Source organism: Leucoraja erinacea, chromosome 15 (assembly GCF_028641065.1).
Source record: "Leucoraja erinacea ecotype New England chromosome 15, Leri_hhj_1, whole genome shotgun sequence".
NCBI lineage: Eukaryota > Metazoa > Chordata > Chondrichthyes > Rajiformes > Rajidae > Leucoraja > Leucoraja erinaceus.
In genome coordinates this window covers 32,007,981-32,030,990 of record NC_073391.1, presented here as the reverse complement: position 1 = coordinate 32,030,990, position 23,010 = coordinate 32,007,981, and the positions used below count along the sequence as shown (strand labels likewise).

General features: G+C 48.3%; 2 protein-coding genes across 2 annotated transcripts in view; one reads left to right on the top strand and one right to left on the bottom strand.

The window, feature by feature from the left end:
* armh3 (armadillo like helical domain containing 3) overlaps positions 1 to 12,617 on the bottom strand; it is a 111,429-nt gene extending 98,812 nt beyond the window's left edge. Inside the window, exons 1-2 of the mRNA XM_055647048.1 lie at positions 12,479 to 12,617; positions 4,177 to 4,288 (exon numbers count right to left, since the gene is read on the bottom strand). Coding sequence (XP_055503023.1) covers positions 4,177 to 4,278 — 102 coding nt within the window. The 5' untranslated portion in view covers positions 4,279 to 4,288; positions 12,479 to 12,617. The remainder of the gene's footprint in view (positions 1 to 4,176; positions 4,289 to 12,478) is intronic.
* Positions 12,618 to 16,966: 4,349 nt separating this feature from the next.
* On the top strand, positions 16,967 to 23,010 carry LOC129704136 (BLOC-2 complex member HPS6). The gene is given in 2 exon segments (XM_055647047.1): positions 16,967 to 17,526; positions 17,529 to 23,010. Coding segments are annotated over 2 exon segments (2,715 nt in total). The 5' UTR covers positions 16,967 to 17,112; the 3' UTR covers positions 19,830 to 23,010.

The following is a 23,010-nucleotide window of genomic DNA, read 5'->3' as shown; positions in this document are numbered from 1 at the left end:
AAATTCTTCTACAACATGTTATAGGATACTTTTCTCCCTCTGCAATTTCATCCCCTGGTGTTCGCTATCTTCCCTTCCTAAATTCCCTTCAATGACCCCTTTCTAGGCCATCTTCCTTAATTCCACCATAGAGTAAATATCATCAACAACTTGTGATGGACCACCCATATTGAAGCAATGGTCAAGAAAGCACACCAATGTTTCTATTTCCTTCAAAGGTTTAGAACGTTTGGCACGTCCCCAACTACTGACAACTGCCATAGAAAGCATTTTATCGAGATGCATCACTGCAACAGCTCCATCCTAGACCTTCAATGGGAGGAGAGTGTGAGATCATGTAGTTCTTTATTTTCTATATTAGTTCTAATCTCAGTTTTGTATTTTTCTTTTCTTCCTTTTCTTCCTCCACCATAACAGTAACTGCGTGGATTATCTGGTAATCGCCACATTGCTGTTTGTGCGTACTTTCTGTGCACAAACTTTCTTTCTTTAATACCAATACCAGTAACAAAAGTGCCATTGGCTACTCTTCAGTTCGAGATGTACCAAAAGGGATGCGAGAGACGCCGTACAAATGCACACTTCTCCGACGATTGCCAGCTTGTCGTGGAGGAGAAGCTCGCATGCACCTAAGATCCTGAGAGGGAAACAGTGTGGAGCTGTGCTCCAGGCAGGGTTACCCACGGTGGGCAGGTCAAGGGGGATGTCCCTGATAAAGGGTGACCCAAGAAGACCTCAACAGTGGAACAGGCGGAGGATAGTGGCTGGCCGGTGGGCGAGGACCACAACCGCTGAGAAGGTGGGAGACTCCCAACCGTGGTGGGGTCCATGCGTTGGTACCGGGTCTGTCTCTGCAAGGGACCGACTGTTCGTGCACCAGTCCCCCCATGGTAAAATATGTCACGCACAGGAGTCCACCTGGAGGAACGTAGCACAGAAAGGAGCTACCAGGAGGGCTCATTTGACTGCTCATTTGACTTCAGGTGATTGTAGACGACAATGGTGATAATTGATAGATTGAAAGATAACTGCTTGGAAACAGGACCTTCGAGCTGCTGAGGTCACGCCGACAGTTGAACAGAGGGATCTGGGTATAACCGTGCATAGTTCCTTGAAGGTGGAATCTCATATAGATAGGGTGGTAAAGAAAGCTTTTGGTATGCTAGCCTTTATAAATCAGAGCATTGAGTATAGAAGCTGGGATGTAATGTTAAAATTGTACAGGCATTGGTGAGACCAAATCTGGAGTATGGTGTACAATTTTGGTCGCGCCCAATTATAGGAAGGATGTCAACAAAATAGAGAGAGTACAGAGGAGATTTACTAGAATGTTGCCTGGGTTTCAACAACTAAGTTACAGAGATAGGTTGAATAAGTTAGGTCTTTATTCTCTGGAGCGCAGAACAGGGGGGGACCTGATAGATGTCTTTAAAATGATGAGAGGGATAGACAGAGTTGATGTGGACAAGCTTTTCCCTTTGAGAATAGGGAAGATTCAAACAAGAGGACATGACTTCAGAATTAAGGGACAGAAGTTTAGGGGTAATATGAAACTTCTTTACGCAGAGAGTGGTGGCGGTGTGGAATGAGCTCCCAGTGGAAGTGGTGGAGGCAGGTTCATTGGTATCATTTAAAAATAAATTGGATAGGCATATGGATGAGAAGGGAATGGAGGGTTATGGTACGAGTGCAGGCAGGTGGGACTAAGGGGAAAAAAATTTGTTCGGCATGGACTTGTAGGGCCGAGATGGCCTGTTTCCGTGCTGTAATTGTTATATGGTTATAAATGATCACCCGTTCACACTAGTTCTTCTATGTTAGGCAACTTTCACATCCACTCTCTACACACTAGGGGAAATTTACAGAGGCCAATTAACCTAAAAAACTGGGATATGGGAGGAACAGGGAGCACCCGGAGAAAGCTCTCACAGCCACAGGAAGAACGTGCAAACTCCACACAAACAGCCCCTCAGGGTCAGGATCAAACCCAGTCTCTGGCACTGTGAGACAGCAGCTCTTCCAGTTGCACCACTGTGCTGCCCAAATGCACATATTTTCTGAACATATTATGTCATAAATGCAGTTAATGGTATTTATAACGAAAATAAGGACCATGAAACAAATATTCCCAAGCTTCGAATCATCCTCATCTGAAAACTTTACTCAGTCTGAACCCTCCTCGTGAAATGTCCTGATACATGCTGGAACTATGAAAACATCAGATAGACAGCTAAAGAATGGCCCCTCAAGGTCCGTGCCCCAACATAAACATTCCCCTTGTTCCCTCCACTCCTCATACTTTGCTTCAACTTAAAATATCTTTGAATGCCAACTTTACCTCATTCTTATGTAAAGATAGAACAAGAAACAGTACAGCACACGAATGGGCTCTTACGCCCCACAATCCCACAAAGTTTGTACTGAATACGATGCCCAGTTAAACTTATCTCATCAGCCTGTACATGATCCATATCCCTTCATCCCTGCATTTCTATGTGCCTATCTAAAAGCCTCTTAAACGCCACTATTATATCTGCCTCCACCACCATCCTTGGCAGTGCGTTCTAGGCCCCCACCACTCTCTGTGTAAAAAAACTTACTCCACAAATGTTAATTAAACTTTCCCTCTCTCACCTTAGTCCTCTAGTGATGGGCATTTCCACCCTGGGTAAAATATTCTGACTGTAGATGAACAACTTGAAAGGTCAGCCACTTCCCTCTCCATGGATCTTGTCTAACCTGCTCATTATTTCTGCCCTTTTTGTTTTTGTAAGTTATGAATATTAATAATATTAGATACCTATGTGCTATCCCAGCAAACATTTCACAATGCATAATTCAACACCACATGGAAAATGGGAATTAGCCGTGACAGCCTGTAAATGTACACACTCACAGCCTCTACTATAATGGAAACAGGTGAAGGAATTGGCCACAAGGTCAGTCTGAAGAAGGGTCTTGACCCAAAACATTACCCACTCCTCCTCTCCAGAGATGCTGCCTGTCCCCCTGAGTTACTCCAGCTATTTGTGTCTATCTTCAGCCATGATCTGTAAATTGACTTTGTAAATATGTAAAGATTTCACGATGGAAACGAGTTTCAAAAGCACCGAGTAATCCATGAAGCTACACAGTGGCGCAACTGGTAGAGCCGTTGCCTCACTGCGCCAGGGACCCGTGTTGGACCCCGACCTCGGGTGCTGTCTGTGTGCGGAGTTTGCACGTCCCTGTGACCGCGTAGGTTTCCTCCGGGTGCTCCGGGTTTCTCCCACACCTAAAGTCCTGCAGGTTTGCAGATCAATTGGCCCTCTGTAAATTGCCCCTAGTGTGCAGGGTATGGATGGGAAAGCACGATAACATAGCACTAGTGTGAACAGGTGATCGATGGCCAGCATGTGCTCGGAGGGCCGAAGGAACTGTTTCCATGCCATACCTCTAAGCTAAACTAAACAATGATTACTCATGATGGCGTCTCATCCTGAATTAAATGGCACAGTTCCTCTCACATCTTAGTTGCAATGCTCTCACTTCCCCTCAAAGACCTGAATTGAAAGTTGATTTTCATTCTTTTGCCAAAACTGGGGCAATGCCAAGGAACTGGGACGAGCCAAACCCAGGATAATGAGACTAGCTTAAATGGGGTAACTTGGTCTGTTTCCATGGTGTATGACTTTATGACTCTCTATAACTCACCCAATGTGAGTCTATTGCTGCACGAACTGAAAGAGTACAGGAGGGTGATTCAACGAGCTTTAGACTTTAATTTAGACTTGAGAGATACAGCATGGAAATAGGCCCACCGATTCCATGCCGACCAGCGATCACCGTGTACACTAGCACTAGTCTACATGCCAGGGACAATTTACAGAAGCCAATTAACCTACAAACCTGTACGTCATTAGAGTGTGGGAGGAAACCGGAGCATCCGGAGAAAACCCACGCGATCAAGGGGAGAACGTACAAACTCCGTACAGGGAGTAGCCGTGGTCAGGATCGAACTTTGTTCTCAGGCAGCAATTCTAAAGCTGCTCTGCCCTGAGGTATCCCTTTTAGGGATGGGCAGTAAAGACTGCTCTCGTCAATGAGTCACAATGTTGAACCAAGAGTACAGATCAGCCCAGACCCTTTCTCGAAAATGCACCCTCAGCATGAATCAGTTCTGCAAGACACACGCACCTTGAAGATTTCATCGTACATTAAAACCACCTTCTCCTTCAAGAGTTTTTTGGTGGACGATGCTTTGCGGAGAAGCCCTCCTTTCTTCTCTATCTGTGCCATTGTGTGGATCCTGAAACAAGGAAGATATCTGTTAGCAAAGGTGCAGCATGAAGTTATCATTCTTGAGCAATAGTGCTCATACGTACTAAATCACGTCAACCTACATGCTGTGTGATCTACTTACACAATGTTATGCAACCAGCCCAAACGCCTTGCATGCTAAAAATTGGCAGATACATAACAGAAATAACTTAGCAACACATTGCACCTCTCTCCAGAGCTGGCTGAGCTAGTTTCATTTTATCTCATGCAAAGGACTGGGGACGGCACAGTGACACAGGGGTAGAGTGCTGCCTTACAACGTCAGAGACCCGGATTCCATCCTGACTATGGGTGTTATCTGTACGGAGTTTGTACGTTCTCCTTGTGACCGCAAGAGTTTCCTCCGGGTGCTGCGGTTTCCTCCCACGCTCGAAAGACGTACAGGTTTGTAGGTTAATTGGCTATGGTAAAAGTTGTAAATTGTCGCTAGTGTGTAGGAGAAAGTGCGAGTGCACGGGTCAGCGAGGACTCGATGGGTCGAAGGGCCTGTTTCCGCGCTGTATCTCTAACGTCCAAAATCTAAAGAATACAGAAGCAAAGAATTCACTGGGTACTAATCTTCTGGAATGTTGATAAAATAATGTAATTTCACGCTACTTTCTACATTGCAGCATCTTCTCTACATTGGTTTAAATCATTAATGAAAGTAATGATAATGCAATATCAGGCATAACAAGTCTAGTCTTTCAGCATGGGACAGTAATTACCAATACCAAGTTCATCTGAGGCTTTAACCAATTACTCCACCGATTAAAAGTGGCAAGATCACATAAAATTGAGCATCTTTCCCACAGAAATATTTCCCTCAAATTTAGAGCACATGTATGAGGTTCTCGGGTTCAAGCCAAATATCCGAGGTATCACATGCCAAAGAATTTGAGAAGTTGATTCAATTCTGAATGCACGCAAAATCTGTTCTTGACTGTATAAATTGGCAATTATAATATCGAGATTCTATCAAGTGGCTGTTGAGGCGAACTGAAATTCATCACAAAATTGTACAATGGGGCTTGATACAGAGCACGGGCTCTAAAGAGGGAGCTTTACTCTTGGGTTCAGGTTTATTATGGTCAAGTGTATCGAGGTGCAGTGAAAAGGTTTGTTTTGCATGCTATCAAATTCAATCAGTTAACACGATAATACAATCAAGGCACACTCAAGTACAACAGGTAGCGCAAAGGGAAAGATATATACAGTGCAGAATATAGCTCTCAGCATTGTAGCGTACCAGTTCCAAAGAAATAGTCCAATGTCCGCAGTGTGGTAGTGGTGAATCGGACAGTACGCTATGGAAGAACCGTTCAGAAGCCTGATTACAGAGGGGAAGAAATTGTTTCCAAGTCTGGTGGTGCACACTCTCAAGCTTCTGTATCTTCTGCCAAAAGGAGCGGTGAAAAGGTGGAATAAGAGGGCTGGTTATGTTGGCTTCTTTCCTAAGCAATATTGTTCACCCGCCTACAATCAGTTTGAAGAAGGGTCCCAACCCGAAACATCATCTATCCATGTTCGCCTGAGATGCTGCCTGACCCACTGAGTTACTCCAGCGTCTGGTCTGGGTGATTAACCTGTGCCACATTAACAGAAAAGTGGCAGGACGGACATATTTAACTCGTGCCATCTCAGTCTTTGGTGTTTGCCCGGAAATTGCAGAAGAAGCTTTGCTCTGCATCTAATCAATGCAGTCCTTGCCCCAGGAGTGATTTTAGACTTTCGAAATACAGCGCAGAAACAGGGCCTTCGGTCCACGGCAGCCAGCAACCAACCCGTACGCTAACACTATCCTACACACTAGGGACAATTTGTAATTTTACCAAAGCCAATTAACCTACAAACCTGTATGCCTTTGGAGTGTGGGAGGAAACCGGAGCACCCGGAGAAAACCACACCGTCACAGGGAGAACGTACTTACTCCGTAAAGACAGCACCTGTGGTCAGGATTGAACCTGGCACTTTAAGGCAGCAACTTTACCGTTGCACCATTGTGCCACCTGAATATTCATGGTGTTTCATGGGAATGCTGACCAAACAAGATTTAATGCCAAGCTACGTATGGAAATTCTATCTATTTAGACAGACTTGGCCATGGAACTGACGTTCTACAATGCTGAGAACTACATTCTGCACGCTATCTTCCCCTTCGCTCCACCAAGTGTTCTTGAGTTTAGCTTGATTGTATTTATGCACAGTGTTATCGGATCTGTTTAGATAACATGCAAAGCAAAGTTTTTCACTAAAACCTGGTGACGATAATAAAACTACTGAATCAAAGCAAGAATTTCATTGTCCTATCTGGGACACATGACAATAAACTCTCTTGAATTTTATACGTAGTGTAGTGCTAGTGTACGGGGTGATTGCTAGTCGGCGTGGACTCAGTGGACAAAAAGGCCTATTTCAGTGCTGTATATCTAAAGTTGCACTAAATTTGACATAGAACGCAGTGAGATAATTACTGACACAAATGCAGAAGGAATGTGTGGCCCTGCAGGCTTGACATAGGGCTGCAAATTATTTTATCACAGCCCACTGTTGTTTATAACCTTCGGGCTTTAAGCTTCCACAATCACGGAAAAGCTTATAGGATCAATTGAGCATCGAGTGTGATTAACGTCATCTGACCCATCATTCTCACACAGCAAACATCTGAACTCCGGATTTCCATCCAACCAATGATTCAGTTGACGGAGCTGACTGCTGTCCTTGTGTGTGTGCGCAATAATCCAATTTCCCTCCATCAGAGTCACAAGATTCCAAGTTAAGCATTTGTAATTATGAGGAATTTAGACTTTCTCTGAGAGTCCGTTCAGATCGCTACGCACAATTTCCCTCGAACATAATCAGATGAATTGAGCAGAATCCCAGGGCGCAGTAAGCTATTCAGCTCTTAGTGGTTTCACTGACCCTTAGGAAGAGTTCTTTCCAAATAGTCTAACTCACCCCTTCCTTCCCCACAGCCTTGAAATATTCTTCTCCCGAAAGCGTATTGAAAATTTTGATTGAAGCTGCCTCTTCTGCCTTTCAAGCAGCATGACTTTTCACCGCACAGGATAGTTCTCATCTCTCCTTCCTGGCTCTTCCCTGGGCAAAACACAAAGTGCTGGACAAACTCAGCACGTCAGGCAGCATCCACTGAGGGAATGGACGGGTGACGATTCAGGTCAGGACCTTTCTTCATACTTCAGGCCTTTTGAGTATGAAAAAAGGTCCCAAATTGAAATGTCTGTCCATTTCCTCCATGGAGGCTGCCCGATCCACTGAGTTCGTCTAGCACTCCTGACTACTGGTGCTGTCTGTACCGAGTGTGTACGTTCTCCACATGACCTGCAAGGGCTTTCTCCAGGATCTCCGGGTTCCTTCTGCACTGCAAAGGCATGCGGGTTTAAATGTAAATTGGCCTGGTATAATTGTAAATTGCCCCTCGTGCGTGTAGGATAGCGTTAGTGTGCAGGGATTCTGGTCAGTATAGATCTGGTGGGCCAAAGGGCCTGTTTCTACGCTGTATCTCTAAACTAAACTAAAACTTTGTGTTTTGCTCAAGATTCCAGTATCTGCAGTTCTTTGCATCTCCTCTTTGCCCAGTCACCTTGAATCCAGATCCTGTTGGTCACCAAGCATCCTGTCTCCATCAAGCTTGTGGACGTAGCCCAGGGCATCACGTAAACCACCCTCCCTTCCGTTGATTCCATCTACATTTCACACTGCCTTGTCAAGCCACCAACATAATCAATGACACTCCTTCCTCCCATCTCCCATCAGGCAAGAGGTACAGAAGTTCGAAAACACTTACCTCCGGATTTCAGGGACAGTTTGTTCCCAACTGTTATCAGGCAACTGAACGATTCTCCCACCAACTAGAGCGGTTCTGTCCTCCCATCTACCTCACTGGAACCCTTCGAACTATCTTTAAAGATTAATAAAGTTAAACATTATATCTTTAGTCCTGTTTGTATACACTGAGGACAGCTTGATTGTAATCATATATAGTCTTTTCGGTGAATGGATAGAATGCAACAAAAAATGTTTCGCTGTACCTAAACTAGACTCTACTGTCAGCTGAAACAATTTCAGGCACTCGATCAGAACTTACTGGTGCAGGTTACTATTCTACAGCCTCTCAGCAGCATCTCCCAGCTTGCTCAGTCTCCAGCCGTGCTGAACCCAATCGTGTAGCCCTGTCTTCCTCCAGCTCTCCGTAAGATGGAGGTGGGGGAGATGAAGGAGGGGACTAAATAACACCACCAGGCCACGAACAAGATCTCACCCGCATCAGCAGTGGGAGAGTCGCTCTCTGTCACAGCACCAAGACAAGACAGCCAAGTAGTGGCTGCACGGCGGCTGAGTTGCTGCCTTACAGCGAATGTAGCGCCGGAGACCCGGGTTCGATCCCGACCTCGGGTGCCGTCTGCACAGAGTTTGTACGTTTTCCCCGTGACTTGCGCGGGTTTTCTCTATCTTCGGTTTCCTCCCACACGCCAAAGACGTATAGGTTTGTAGGTTAATTGGCTTGGTAAATGTAAAAAGTGTCCCTAGTGTGGGTAAGATGATGTTAATGTGCGGGGATCGTCGGTCGGCACAGACCCGGTGGGCCAGAGGGCCTGTTTCCGCACTGTATATCTAAACTAAACTAAACTAATGGGCTGCAGTGTACCAGATCGTTTGGACACAGGCATCATCACACCCTACCTCTCCTCACCACACCCTAATTCACAGTGGAAAGGCCGTTAAAGCTCTTAATGTGATCCCACATATGAGCCATACAGTAGGGAAGCAAGCCCTTCGGCCCATCTTGTTCATGCCGACAAAGTTGACATAGGGCATTTGGCCAAGAGCCTTCCTTCTATAGGAAGTAGTCTGAACTCTTCCTATCCATATATCTGTCAAAACATATTTAAACGTTGTAATTTTATAACCTCTACAACCCTCTGGCAGCATGTTCCAATACGAGTGAAAATGCTGCCCTTGAGATCCCTCTTCAATCTCTCTGTTCCAACCTCACGCCTGTACCCTCTATATTTAGAGTCCCCTACCTTGGGAAGAAGACTGAGCGTTTATTTTATCCTTGCTCCTTGTCCACCTCCATACGGTCGTCCTTTAGCCACCACCGTAAAGAACAAAGCCTTAGCCTATCCAGCCTCTCCCTGTACCTCAACCCCCCACCCTCCCATGCCTAGGTAACATCCTGTTTAATCTTTTCTGCACCATTTCCATCTTAATGACATCCTTGATTAACTTTGGAAGGACAAATTCTACTGCCCCGCATCTTCAGCCTCTTCCGCAATTCCACTTCTCGCTCGAAGAACATTGGATTAAATTAATTTGCAGCACCATTCAATATCCATGTGGCACAAGAACAGGCCTTTCAGTCCACAAAGAATTTCTACAATATCCTTGCATAGAAATTAATTCCACAACATCACTCCCCAGTGAGCGAGAAAGTTCCCCATCACCATCCGTCTATTTCCCTTCCTGTTTCTCATTTTAATTCCGTGTCTAAAATCTGAATCCATTCCCACAGATCAAAGCTTGTTTAGGTGAACTTTAGATTCTGCCAATGATTGGGAAGCAATCAGTCCAACGCTTGGGAAAATGGTGCTTCCCAATAATATGTTGTTGTAATGCTGGAAAGGATGCAGAAAAGATTTCTGAAGAGGACTTAGGGGCCTGAGCTATGGGTGGCTAGGATTTTATTCCTTGGAGGACAGGAGGATGAGGGGTGATCTTATTAAGATCATTAAGAGAATAGATAAGGTAAATGCATTGATTCTTTTACCAGAGTTAGGGAATCAAGAACTTGAGGACACAGTTTAAGGTGAACGAGACAAGATTTACTAGGAAACCGAGAAGTAACTTTTTTTTACACGAAGAGGTGGGTGTATGGAACAAGTTACTGGAGGAGGTAGTTGAAGCAAGTACTATTACATTGTTTAATAAACATTTAGACAGGAGTATGTGAATTGGATAGGCTCAGAGGGAAATGCGCTAAATGCAGGCAGGAGGGAGTAGTGTAGCTGGGAGATGTTGGCCGCATGGATCATATTGGGCTGAAGGGCCTGTTTCCACATCGTACGACTCCGGATGCTTCGGTTTTCTCCCACACTCCAAAGTCATGCAGGTTTGTAAGTTTAGTAAAATTGTAGTGGGACTTTAGTAAAATTGTAAATTGTCCCTAGTGTGTATGTTAGTGTACAGGGCGATTGCTGGTCGGCGTGGACTTGGTGGGTCGAAAGACCTGTTTCCGCGCTGTATCTCTAAAGTCTAAAGTAAAGACTCTAATAATAGGAAGAGCTGATATCAAAGGAACCAAATGCGATGGAACCCTGGAAACGGTTTCAAAGGGAAAGCATCTTATACCAACTACCTCAATGAATCAGTATTCCTCAACTTCGCACTCCTCGGAGGGCAGCAGTAATCCAGAATGTAGTGTAGGTGGAAGGCTTCAACACACAGGACCCTGATTGACTGGGTTATATCCACACTGGTACAACAGTGAAAGGTTGGCCAAGTTACTGGTGATCAATAAACCAACAGGAGGAATAAAGCCCGCACAACCTCATCCACAACAAAGGTCAGCACAGCAGCGCAGCTGGTAGAGCCACTGCCACTCAGCGGCAGAGACCCGGGTTTGATCTTGTGTCTGAATGTATTTTGCATATTCTCCCTGTGACCGCGTGGGTTTCCTCTGAATTCTCTGGTTTTCTCCCGCTCCCAAAGACATGCGAGTTTGTAGGTTAATTAACCTCTGAATATTGCCCTAATGTATAGGGAGGTCAGAAAGTGGGATAGCATAGAACTAAGTGATTGATGGTCAGTGTGGACTGCAGGTCAAAGGGCCTGTTTCCATGCTGTATCTCTAAACTCGACTAAATCAATCTATCTCAGTTGGTCTAAGTTACTCCAACAGTTTGTATCATGTTTTGTAACCAGCATTTGCAGTTACTTGGCTCCAGAGATGATGCCTGACCCACTGAGTTACTCTAACACTTTGCGTTTTGTTTTGTAAACCTGCATCTGTAGTTCCTTGTGCTCCAGAGATGCTACCTGGTGCGCTGAGTTACTGCAGCACTTTGCGTCTTGCTTTGTAAACCAGCATCGGCAGTTGGGCCAGGGGTCTGGGTAAAGCACAGGAGGTAGGGACCTTCAGGGTAATACACCAGAGTTCAGGATGGTTGGGGCAAGGAACCAGGGGCCAAGACACAAGTTCAGGGTAAGGCACTAGGGATCATAGTAATACAGCACAGGCCCTTCAGCCCAACTTGTCCACACCAGCCAACATGCCCCATCTATACTAGTCCCACCTGCCTGCAATTGGCCCATATCCTTTTAAACCTATCATATCCTATCCATGTACATGTCTAACTGTTTTTTAAACGGTGCAATAGTAGCTGCCTCAACTTTAACATTTTACTCCCCTTCCCACTCTGACCTTTCTGTATGATTTCAGTCATTTCAAATAATCCTTATACTCCTCTTTATCCGTCCCTCCCCTACCGTTGTCATCCTACCAGTTTTACTGTTTGTACCCCCTCCTGCACAGCCACCAATGGACCATTGTGGGCTCTTTGACCATTGGTGCCAGCTCTATTTGTTCTGTACCCTTTCATACCTCTAGTTTCCCTCTCCCCTGATTCCTAGCCTGAAGAAGGGTCTCGACCCGAAACATCACCTATTCCTTTTCTCCAGAGATGCTGCCTGACCCGCTGAGTTACTCAGGCATTTGGTGTCTATCCAAATGAATGAGTTCAGGATGGCCAGGGAACTGGTGAGAGGGGGTTGAATGCGAGTTGCTGTGAAACATCATCTTCAATTGAGTCGCGGCTCAGGATCAGGAGAGGAGAGGGGGGAGAGGGATAGTGGTCTGTAGGGGGATCAGGAGCGTGGATCTTGTTTTTAAATCGACAATTTATTCACCAATCCTCTAGGGATGCAGCCACATAAATGATTACCCCCTTCAGACTGACCCCGGCTGCCTCAGTGGAGCGGTGCCTGGAGGCCTCGAGGCCTATTTCCCACCCCAAGTCCTCGCCCTTTCCTGCTCTCCCCCACCGCTCACTGTTGCAGCAGACCGGGGCATGAGGCCGATCCGTGTCTCTGCCAGTCCGACCCTAGCCCAAATGAGGAAGGGAAGGGCCAGCGTCCTCCTGCAGCTTGGGCTTCTTACCTGGTGCACCCATTCCAGTCACTGGCCGGACCTCCACTCACACTCTCCTCCCATCTTCAACCTGCCAGTCCTCCAGTATCCCACAACCCTCAGCCCTTGCTGCACCTCCTAGCACAAGTCCTCCAAGATCCCATAATCCCCGTTCGCCCTACGCCAACAGCAGCTGCTCCATAAATGTGAACTACAACTCCCAGCATGCAAAGCAAGCTAGATCAAAGATCCTAGAGGAGCTCCTCGATAATCTTTGAGCTAGATTGTATGGATTATGGGATACTGGCGGCCTCAAGCAGGAGGAGTGGCTGGGATGTTGTGGACAAAGATCCTATATCAGTCTGAAGAAGGGTTTCGGCCCTGAAACGTTACCTATTTCCTTCGCTCCATAGATACTGCTGCACCCGCTGAGTTTCTCCAGCATTTTTGTGTACATCCTATATCTTTGGTTGTGGATATACCGGGATGCTGTGGATATATTGGGATCTGCGGGAGACTGGCCTGGAAGATCTGGTGAAGTAAATCATGGGATTGATGATGTTTTGGTTCTGGTTAAAAGTTTTGGTAGGATTTGTGAAAATGTTGAATTGTTGTCAGGGGTAGCAACAAACACACGATAGAACCTGTAACAGGAGACACACCGAACTGCAGGCTTGGTGTCTGGAGCAAGGCACAAAGTGCTGGAGGAACTCAGCGGGCAAGGCAGCATCTGTGGAGGTAGACAAAAAATGCTGGAGTAACATCTGTCTGAGGAAAGGGGTTTCTCGACCCGAAACGTCACCCATTCCTTCTCTCCAGAGATGCTGCTTGTCCCGCTGAGTTACTGCAGTACTTTGTGTCTACCTTCGATTTAAACCAGCATCTGCAGTTCTTTCCTACAGTATCTGTGGAGAGAGAGGAGTGAGACGGGCTGGGGGATGAACTCGTCAATTTATTGTCATCTGCACGTACAGCGAGCTACATGTACAATGAAATATCTTGCTTGCAGCAGCATCACAGCTACATAGACTCAGACAACACACATAAACTCATTAATTGTATATATCAATATATGTAGCACAAAAAATCTACAAGACAGCAAAAAGAAAAAAGACTAATAAAACAAGTCACTGGTGTAGAACACAATTAGAAAAAAAGTTAATGATAGCGCAAGAGGTTGTGTTCTATTGCCAAAGTAGGATTAGAGTTAGAGACACAGAATAATAGGCATACAGCACAGGCACCTCTACTCGACTGATCCATGCCCACAATTATGCCCCATTTTAGCTGGTCCAATTTTCCCACGTTTGGCCCATATCCCTCTAAACCTCTCCTAGCCATGTACCTGTCCAAGTGTCTTAAATACTGTTAGAGAACCTGTGAAATGCTTTTGATGCAGGGAAGGGCAGTGTCTAATGGACTGGGCTGAGTCCTCCACATTCTGCAGCCTCTTGTGTTCCTGTGCTTTGGAATTGTCATTTGCTTTAGTATTTACAGATACAGCATGAAACCAGCCTTTCGGCCTACCGAGTCCACTCCAACCATTGATCAACCATTCATACTAGTTCTATGATATCCCACTTTCTCATCCACTCCGTACACATTGCGGGTAATTTACAGAGGGTTAAATAACTTACAAAACCACACTTCCTTAGGATGTGGGAGGACCAGGAGGTCACCCACACAGTCACATGGAGACCTGAGATCAGGATCGATCCTGGCTCTCTGGTGCTCTGAGGCAGCAACTCTACCGCTGTACTATTGACTCGAATGTTATCATGAATTGTCTTTTTGCTGACTGGATAGCATGCAACAAAAGCTTTTCACGGTACACGCGACAATTAACTAAACTGAAACAAAACTAACTAAACCTGATGATGCTACCAATCAGGATATGGGAAAGATTTGAGTTCAAGAGGAGGAATGGAGAGAGCAAAAGAGAATGACCGCTAAGGACAAGAGCAGATATAGTGATATTGTGCGGGCAGAGAGAGGATGTGGAACCAGGTGAGGGTGTGATGATGGGCAAAAGCAGCAGGGGAACAGGAAAGGTGATCCTAGGGAGTTGTTCTTTTTAGTCCCAAAATTTTTAGATCCTTAAAATCCAAACAACTTTGGACTGATTGTTCAGGCCTCTGTAAACAAGGCCAATTACAGATGCAGCATGCTGTCGGGTTGCATCACAGCTTGGTTTGGGGACAGCTCTGTGCAAGACCGCATTAAATTGAGGAGAGGTGTAGATGTAGCCCAGTCCATCACAGACCAGACTACCCACCATTGACTCCATCTACACTTCACACTGTCTCGGAAAGGCAGGCAATGTAGTCAAAGACCAGTCCTACTCTGGATATTCCTTCTTCTCCCTGCTACCATCAGGCAGAAGATTCAGAACCTGAAAGTGTGCACCACTAGACTCAGGAACAGCTTCTTTCCTGTTACCAGCCTTCTGAAAGGTCCTTTCTATAAGCCAGGGTACTGTCTGATTCACCTCTTCCCCATTGCGGACATTGGAATGTCTATGGAACTGAATCGCTATAATGCTGAGAACTGTATTCTGCACTCTGTATCTTCTCCTTTACATGAGCCATTGTACTTGAGTTTGACGATTATATTTATGTATATTATCTGATTTGGATAGATTGCAAAGATAGCTTGCACTGTACCTCATTACACATGATAATAATAAACATAAACCTAACTTGACCACTGTTTCACTTAGGATGCTGTAAAGGCTACAATTCAGGGAGTGCAGAGATTGTGAAGCATTGATGGACATTGCTGAAGTGGTGTAGGAGTTTAACATCACCCAGCTTTAATTACACTAATGTTGTATAGTCTGCTGTGACTGTTCTTCTTCTTGCGTTTGAGGCAGCAGAAGTCTGCAGCAGGGTGATGCTATCCGGTTCGATATCTGTAGGTGCCCGCCCTAAAAAGGTTTGGCGCCAAGCTGCAGCGCTGCTGCTTTCTCTGTTTGTTGGTGTTCGCCTGACTGAGGTCAGTTGGCAGGGCTCACCACAGGGAGGTCGACAACATAAGCCCCGCTGTGACTGGTTAGCACGCAACTTAAGGCTTTTCACTGTACCTCGGTACACGCGACACTAAACTAAAATATACTATAGATGTGAGGCATAGAATTTAATACATTTTGGAACTGGAAGCCAGATGTACTAATAATTGCAATTGAGAATTCAGAAGTAATAATATGGAGCTTGATACCAGCATTTGGTATGCTCGCCGTCATCGATCGGGGAATTGAGTATAAGAATCAGGAAGTCATCTTCCTCTTGCGAATGAAACATAAACCAAAGGAATAGTTAGATCTCAAGCCAGGTGTTGAGCAACCAGGTTGTTGTCATGCAGCTCTATAAGACTTTGGTTGAGTTGCATTCAGAATAATGTATGCAGTCCTGGTCTGTATTGTTCTATGTTCTAAGAGTGAAGGTCCGAAGCACAACTGTTAAAGGAATATAAAAGATATGTCAGCAGGTAGAGAGGGAAATCATGGACAAATATTGAAAGTACAAAACAATTGGCTGCTTTTAATAGTCCATACTCCAAGGCAGTGTACATGTCAGATAATTAGAAGCCAGTGATACTGGTAGTGCTGTAAGTGACTGAAATTAAATTAAAGCACATAGTTGGCAATTTGCATCTCATCCCAGCATGTCTGGTGGAAAAATAAATAATGCATTGAGGGGGAGAAGCCACAGCTGATTTTTGTCATGGGTTCTGCTGCCTCCCTTCATTCCTGAGTGAGTGAATTGTCTTGTTTGCCGCTCAGTCCACTATTTGCTGGCAACTTCCGCACATACACGCACCAACATCACTTCTAACTAGGAGTTGGCAGCAGAGACAAAGCAACAACTGCTGGGCTGGATGGCAGAGAAACCGATCAATATCACTTGCAAACAACAAGCATGTTGCTGGAGGAACTCAGCAGGATGAGCATCATCTGTGGGGGCGAAGGGACGGTCAACGTTTTGGGTCAAGACGCTGCGTCAGAACAAGGATTGCTTCCTCTTCCAAGTCCCGCCTCAGTCTAAAGCTTTGTGGGCTTCTGTCACTTTGTGTGTGGCTTGGAATCCAGTGGGTGTGTGCTTTATAGGTGCAGTGGGGACACATTTTGTTCCTGTTGTAGTTTCTGTTGTTATGTCATTGTCTTTTGTTGTAGTCAATGGGGCTATAGTATTTGTCTTGTAAATTTGTGGGTGTTTTATTGTTGATATATTTGTCGTAGTAGTTTTGGTATTTTTTGTGTAGTTTTGTAGTTGCTGTTGTAGTTTTGTGGTTGTATTTGTTGTTGCAGTTTTGTTGTATTGGTTTTTGTAGTCATTTTGTTGCAGTAGTAGTTGTATTTGTTGCAGTTGTGGTTGTTTGTTGCAGTTGTCTAGTTTTGTATTTGTAGTATTGTTGTACTTGTAGTTTTGTTGTATTTGTGGTAGTTGTGTTGTATTTGTTGTAGTAGCTATGTTGTTGTATTTGTAGTATTGTTGTATTTGTTGCCTTTGCAGTTGCAGTAGTTTGGTATTTGCAGTAGTTTTGCTGTTGTATGTGTAGTGTTGTTGCAGTTGTACCACTGATGGGCTGACGCGGACGGGACGGGAAGCGCCTCCTGACCCGGGACTGGAGCGGCGGCGATGCGGAAGTAGCTGTGCTGCCGGGCGATGCCGCGCTCGGCGCCTCGCCGGCTCTCGGGCCTCGGGCCGTGGCGGGAGCTGCTGCTGCTGCCCGGGGCTCGGCTGCGACCGCCCGCTGGCGACATCACCAGCGGCAGCGGCCGCCTCTTCCTCTACCTGTCGCGGGAGCGCCGGCTGCTAGGCCTGGAGCCCGGGCCCCCGCCGACCTCGGCCCCGCCGCTGCCGCCGCTTGACAGGCGCCTGGCACCGGCCCAGCACCTGCTGGAGGTGCTGGAGCTGGTGGAGAGGCCGTGCCAGGATCAGGACCAGGCCCCGGGGCCGCCGCCCACCCTCCTCCTCACGCAGCAGGGCCGCGCCGAGCTGTGGGCGCCGGCGGGCGGCGGCTGGAGGCTGCAGCGGGAGTTGGAGCTGAGCCCTGGACCGCGGGCCCGCCTGCTGTCCGCGCCGCCTGGGACGGACGCGCCCTCACCTGGTGCGAGGAGAGGCGGTGCGGAGCGGCCAGTCAGCGCTGCGTCTGCAGCCGCCGCCTGGGGCCCGGCCTGGAGCTGCCAGCCGCTCGGCTCCTCCTGAACAACTGCCCCGACTGCCGGCTGCTGGCGGCCGGGGGCGTCGTCTACCTGTTGCCCGCCAGCGCGCCCGACAACAGCCTCAACCCTGGCAACGGCCTAGGCAACTCTCCTAGCAACGGCCTCATCCCCGGCAACTCTCCTAGCAACGGCCTCATCCCCGGCAACTCTCCTAGCAACGGCCCCAGCAACTCTCCTGACAACCGCCTCATCGATGGCCAATGCAATGGTTCCATCCATGGCAACCATCCTAGTAACGACACCGTCCCTGTCAGCGGTTCTGAAGACATCCTCGTCTCCGGCAATGGAACCGATAAAAGACCAGGCCCTTGGAACTGTCCCGACAACAGACCGGGCCCCCGGGACTATATATGCAATGGCCACGCATCCAGCGACGGTTCCTATGGTGACCAGGGCCCCTGCCACACGAGTAACCTGGACAATTTAATCCTGGTGTGGAACCCGCAGGAGGACAGCTGGACCATGACCAGCCTGAGCCACGGACCCCTCTTCACCAAGCGCCTGCTCCCTGCTAACACCGACTTCCAGAAGCTGGTGGCTGGAGCCGCAGGTTTGCTCCCCAGTCTGCCGCCACTGGACCTCCGGGCGGTCAGCGCGAGTCCGGTCGGGCTGCTGGTGGCTGGCGGCGGCGGTGAACTCAGCCTCGTGCGGAGCGATGGGACGGTGCGCCTCCTCGGCCGGCTGAGCCAGATACCGCCGGCCCAGGCCTCAATCCTGCTGCGCCTGAGCGGTACAACCTTGGCCTGCGCCGTGGGCCGGACAGTGCACCTGCTGGACATGCAGACAGGCAGAGCCACAGAGACGACCCTGGAATCTGCACCCTTGGCCCTGCTGAGCTGCCAGGACACGGGCGAGCTGCAAGCGCTGACGGATAACGGCCTCTACGGCCTGTGTTTGGGGACGGTCTCGGAGAACGGGCAAGGCCAGAAAGACAGTGACTACCTGGAGAACCTAGTGCTGGAGGAGGCCTGCGACTACTACCAGAAGCGGAGCCTGAGTCGCAGCCGGCTGACGGTGGAGAGGCTGAAGAGCGAAGCCGCTTTCCGGGCCCCTGCCGTCCTGTGCTCTGTCCTGAGGGGCCGGCTGGGCCTCACGGAAGGCTTTGGGACTGGGCGTGGCTCTGCGATTGATTCAGGATCTGGCTCTATCTCCGGCCCCGGGCTTGGGCCTGACACCCAGGCCAAGCTCCAACGCTGCCTGTCCGGGGAAGTGGAAAACTACGCTGGGCTGGAGGAAGCCAAACGACACCTGTCGAGGTCAAGCGAGCCCCAGGCTTCGGCTTGGGTGGAGGAGATCGCAGGGCAGGAGGTGTCCAGGCTGCTACTACTACCGCCTGACCACTGGGCCATAATCAACCTGGGCTCCCTCGCCGCCTCCTACCCTGCCGAGACTTGGCAGGCCCTCAGCCGAGCTCTGCAGCTGCGGCCCGCGGCGGAGGACAGGCCCGGGGCCTCGGTCACCGCCACGGCCGAACAGTGGAAGGCCCTGCTCAGCCCCCCGGCTTCGCCCGAACAGTCCGCGGCCTTTGAGCTGGCCTGCGGCCTGATGTACCGCTTCCGCCCCGCCTGGCTGCCCGGCTTCCTGGAGCAGGCCCAGGGCCTAGCCACCTACCACGGCCGCCCACTCTACAAGCGTGCCCTGTCCGCCCTGCCCGAGGCCAGCCGCTCGGCCCAGATGGCCGTGGAGCTGTTGCTGTGCAGCCAGAGGCCCAAGGCGGTGCTGCAGGCAGTGAGGCTGCTGCTGGAGCGAGGCCTGTGGGGCCAGGCCCTTAAGGCCTGCCAGCGCTTCCAGGCCCACGGGCCCCTGCTCCGTAAGGAACTCTTCGCCACCCTCCTGTCCCAGCTGTGCCACGGCCGGGAGCTCGACCCCTTCCTGCCAGACATCTGCAGCCTCCTGCCCCCCGATGCCACCGCCCCCGCCCTCCTCCAGGCCATGCTGGTTTCCCTGCCTCCTCCCGAGCCCCAGGCCGGCCCCTACCCCGGCTCCAGAGACATCCTCACCCTCGGCCTCCTACGGCCCCTCCTGGCCCGGGCGTTGGAGCGGGAAGAGGGGGGATGGGGGCCCGAGGACTGCCAGCAGCCAGGGACCCTGGTCTTCCCCCCACCCACCCCACCACGGGAGAAGAAGGCAGCAGCAGCAGCGGAGGGGGCCTGCTGAGGGGCCCACGGCCTGGTGCTGACCAGTCATGGGCAACACCCCCCAGAGGCCCACCACCCAGATGTGGGGTAGGGCAGTCACCATCGCCCAGCTGTGAGGGTAGGGCAGTCACCATCACCCAGGTGTGAGGGTGGGGGCCGATGCTGTCTTCCAGATATGCGAGGAGGGGAGTCAATGTTGCCCAGATGTGCAAGTTGGTGATTCTTCCCTCCCCATGGACTGAAGCCCATGTGCCTAACTCCCTCCCTACCATTGGTGGGCCAGATGTGACGTTGTGGATAGACTGACGGTGAAACATGTTCAGCCAGCGATCGATGGGGTCTGAAACTCAATATCTGGAAGAGCACAAGAGACAGTAATCCCCACACACCCCAGCCCGACACGTAAACCACAACCAGAAACACTGTGACTGAGCACGCTACGGGTCAGGTGGAATTCGATCGCTTATCAACATGGACTCGATGGGTTGAATGCCCTCCTGGGCTGTGTGGTTGCCTCAACTTCACTGGACATTGTGATGGCGCGTTGTGTTTCTAAGCTGGCCAGCGGAATTAAATCACCCGAATCGTCTTCCAAAGAAGAAAACTGATCTTTCTCAACTGTGTTGTCTTGTTGTAACAAAGAAATGCAAATGCTGGTTTATGCCAAAGATAGACACAAAGTGCTGGAGTAACTCAGCGTGTCAGACAGCATCTCTGGAGAAAAACGACGCGTGACTTTTCGTGTTGGGACACTTCTTCACACTTGTTGATGCACTTTCGCTAAGATTGTATCAACGTGGGGATAAGGCAAGACCTCGACGCCCGACCCAGTCTCCAGAGACCTCGCCCGGACCAGCGTTTGGCTCTGTAGAGCTGGTGACCACAGCACTGCCCGTTCCTTTGCTATGTGCTGGCAGCAGGCACGCTTCAGATACCCTCGCTCTGCTGTCGATCTCAGGAGAGGTGACATTAAGGACCATCTGGCATGATATAGACTCTGTCCAGTTGCCCTGAAGCAAGAAGAACTTAGTGAGACCACCAGTCCAATCCCACCATAGCTGTACGTTCATCCCAGGAAGAGCTACTCTTGACTACTGTGAAATTATTTAACTGCTGATTTCCTCCCTTGACTGCATTTATAACCGCTGTACTCTGGTGATAAGCTCTTTGCAATGGCAACTGGTTAGATAAATGCCAAACTTGTATTAACTTAATTGTTGAGTAAGAACAACCAACAGCATCACAGGGCCGGGACCATCTCATAATATCAATTGCACAGATAAAAATTGTCCGACTAATTAGAGCCCTAACTGCACATCGTGGGAGAGGGGAATGAGATGAGACATGGTTGATTTTAAAAATTGTTTATAAACCTCATCTGAAATTACCCTGTCACCAAGACGAGGTACTTGCAACCTCTCACGTCCACATGTTCGTGTACCGAGTTGAAGTTGTTCCTGGTCCCTCCTAGAGGAATCTCAAAAGATCAAACTCTAGATGAACTCAGCGGGTCAGGCAGCATCCATGGGGAGTAGTAGACAGGTGATGTTTCAGATCGGGAGCGCTACGCAAAATGCTGGATTTACTCCGCAGGTCGGGCAGCATCTCCCGAGGGAATGAACATACAACGTTTCGGATCGGGGCCCTTCCTCAGACTCCAATCGGACTCTGATTGATCTGAAACATCGCCTGCCCATTTCTCTCCCCAGATGCTGCCTCACCAGCTGAGTTCATCCAGCACTTTGTTCTTTTTTTTGCTCCAGATTTCAGCTCCTGCAATCGCTTGTGTTTCTGCCTTGCCTCCTTTTATGTCAGTCTTTGCTGGTGAATCTTCAAAAAAAAAGGCCAGTTCTGAGATTTGTTTTTTAATCTGTATTTAAGTGCACAAGGTTTAGGAAATCGATCATCGGACTGCAGAAATGAGCGGCCTTGGTTAAAGCCTTCTATAATAGACTCCACCATTGTTCGGGCTAGTTATGTCTCTAGTAACCTGGTTAAGTCTCCAGTAACTTGGTTTTGCTAACCAGGGCGTTTCCAAGTGGCCAGGGAGCATGTGGGAGCTTTGGCTTGAGATCCCCAGACATGATGGGATGAAGGGGTGATCTTGAACTACTACCTCCCCTCCCCATTGAATGAGTCAGACTGGGTGGGGTTAACGACAGATATGCATGAGGGATGGTAGATTTCTGAGCATATACAACACAACATTGGTTGATGCTTTTCATGGGAGAGGTTTCAGGTTGAGGTTTACTCTTGTCACATGTCCCGAGGTTCAGCGAAAAGCTTTGTTTTGCATGCTATCAAAACGGATCAGATAATACCATACATAAATACAATCAATTCAAACTTAAGTACAATCGGTAGAATAGGAACAAGGAACTGTCCATGCTGGTTTACAAAAGAATACACAACTTGCTGGAGTAACTCAGCAGGTGAGACAGCCCCTCTGGGGATCATGTGTGGGTGACACTTCGAGTCGGAAACCTTCTTCAGACTGATTGTAGAGGGGAGGGGCACTGGAGCTGAAAGAGAGTAGGGGGAATCAAAGATTTGTCCTGCCCCACCTCTTCCCCCCCCCCTCCCCCCCCCCCATCACAACCCTGAAACATCACCTATTCTCCAGAGATGCTGCCTGCCTGAACCGCTGAGTTACTACAGCATTTTGTGTCTTCTCTAATAGATAGAGCACTTGATTTTGAATTGATTATATCTATCTATCTATTGTACTTGAGTTTGACTTGATTGTATTTATGTATAGTATTATTTGTTTGGCTAGAATGCAATAGCAAACTTTACACTGTACCTCAGCACAGGTGACAATATTAAACCCAAACCTAAAAGAAAGCCCCAATCTGATTGCCACTTAAGGAGCAATCTTTGACCCTGATTCCAGACACTAAAATTCCAGCATCTCCTACATTTGCATCCTCTAGGTGCTGACTCCATGTCTGTCTCTGATTCTCTGTGTCGGACAGAGATGCATTCACCACTGTGCCAATTCACCTGGCCCTGTGTTCGAATCAGTCCAGCTTGCACAATCAGTGTTACTACTTGTGTGCATGATTTAATGCAAGTGTTGAATATTTATGCAACTGTACAAATCAGACATTTAATTAGCCTCCAAATAAAGTGTTTGGTGATGTTACTGTCCGTGTTCAGATCAATGCTTTCAATGTTAATAAAAATATATTATCCTTGCA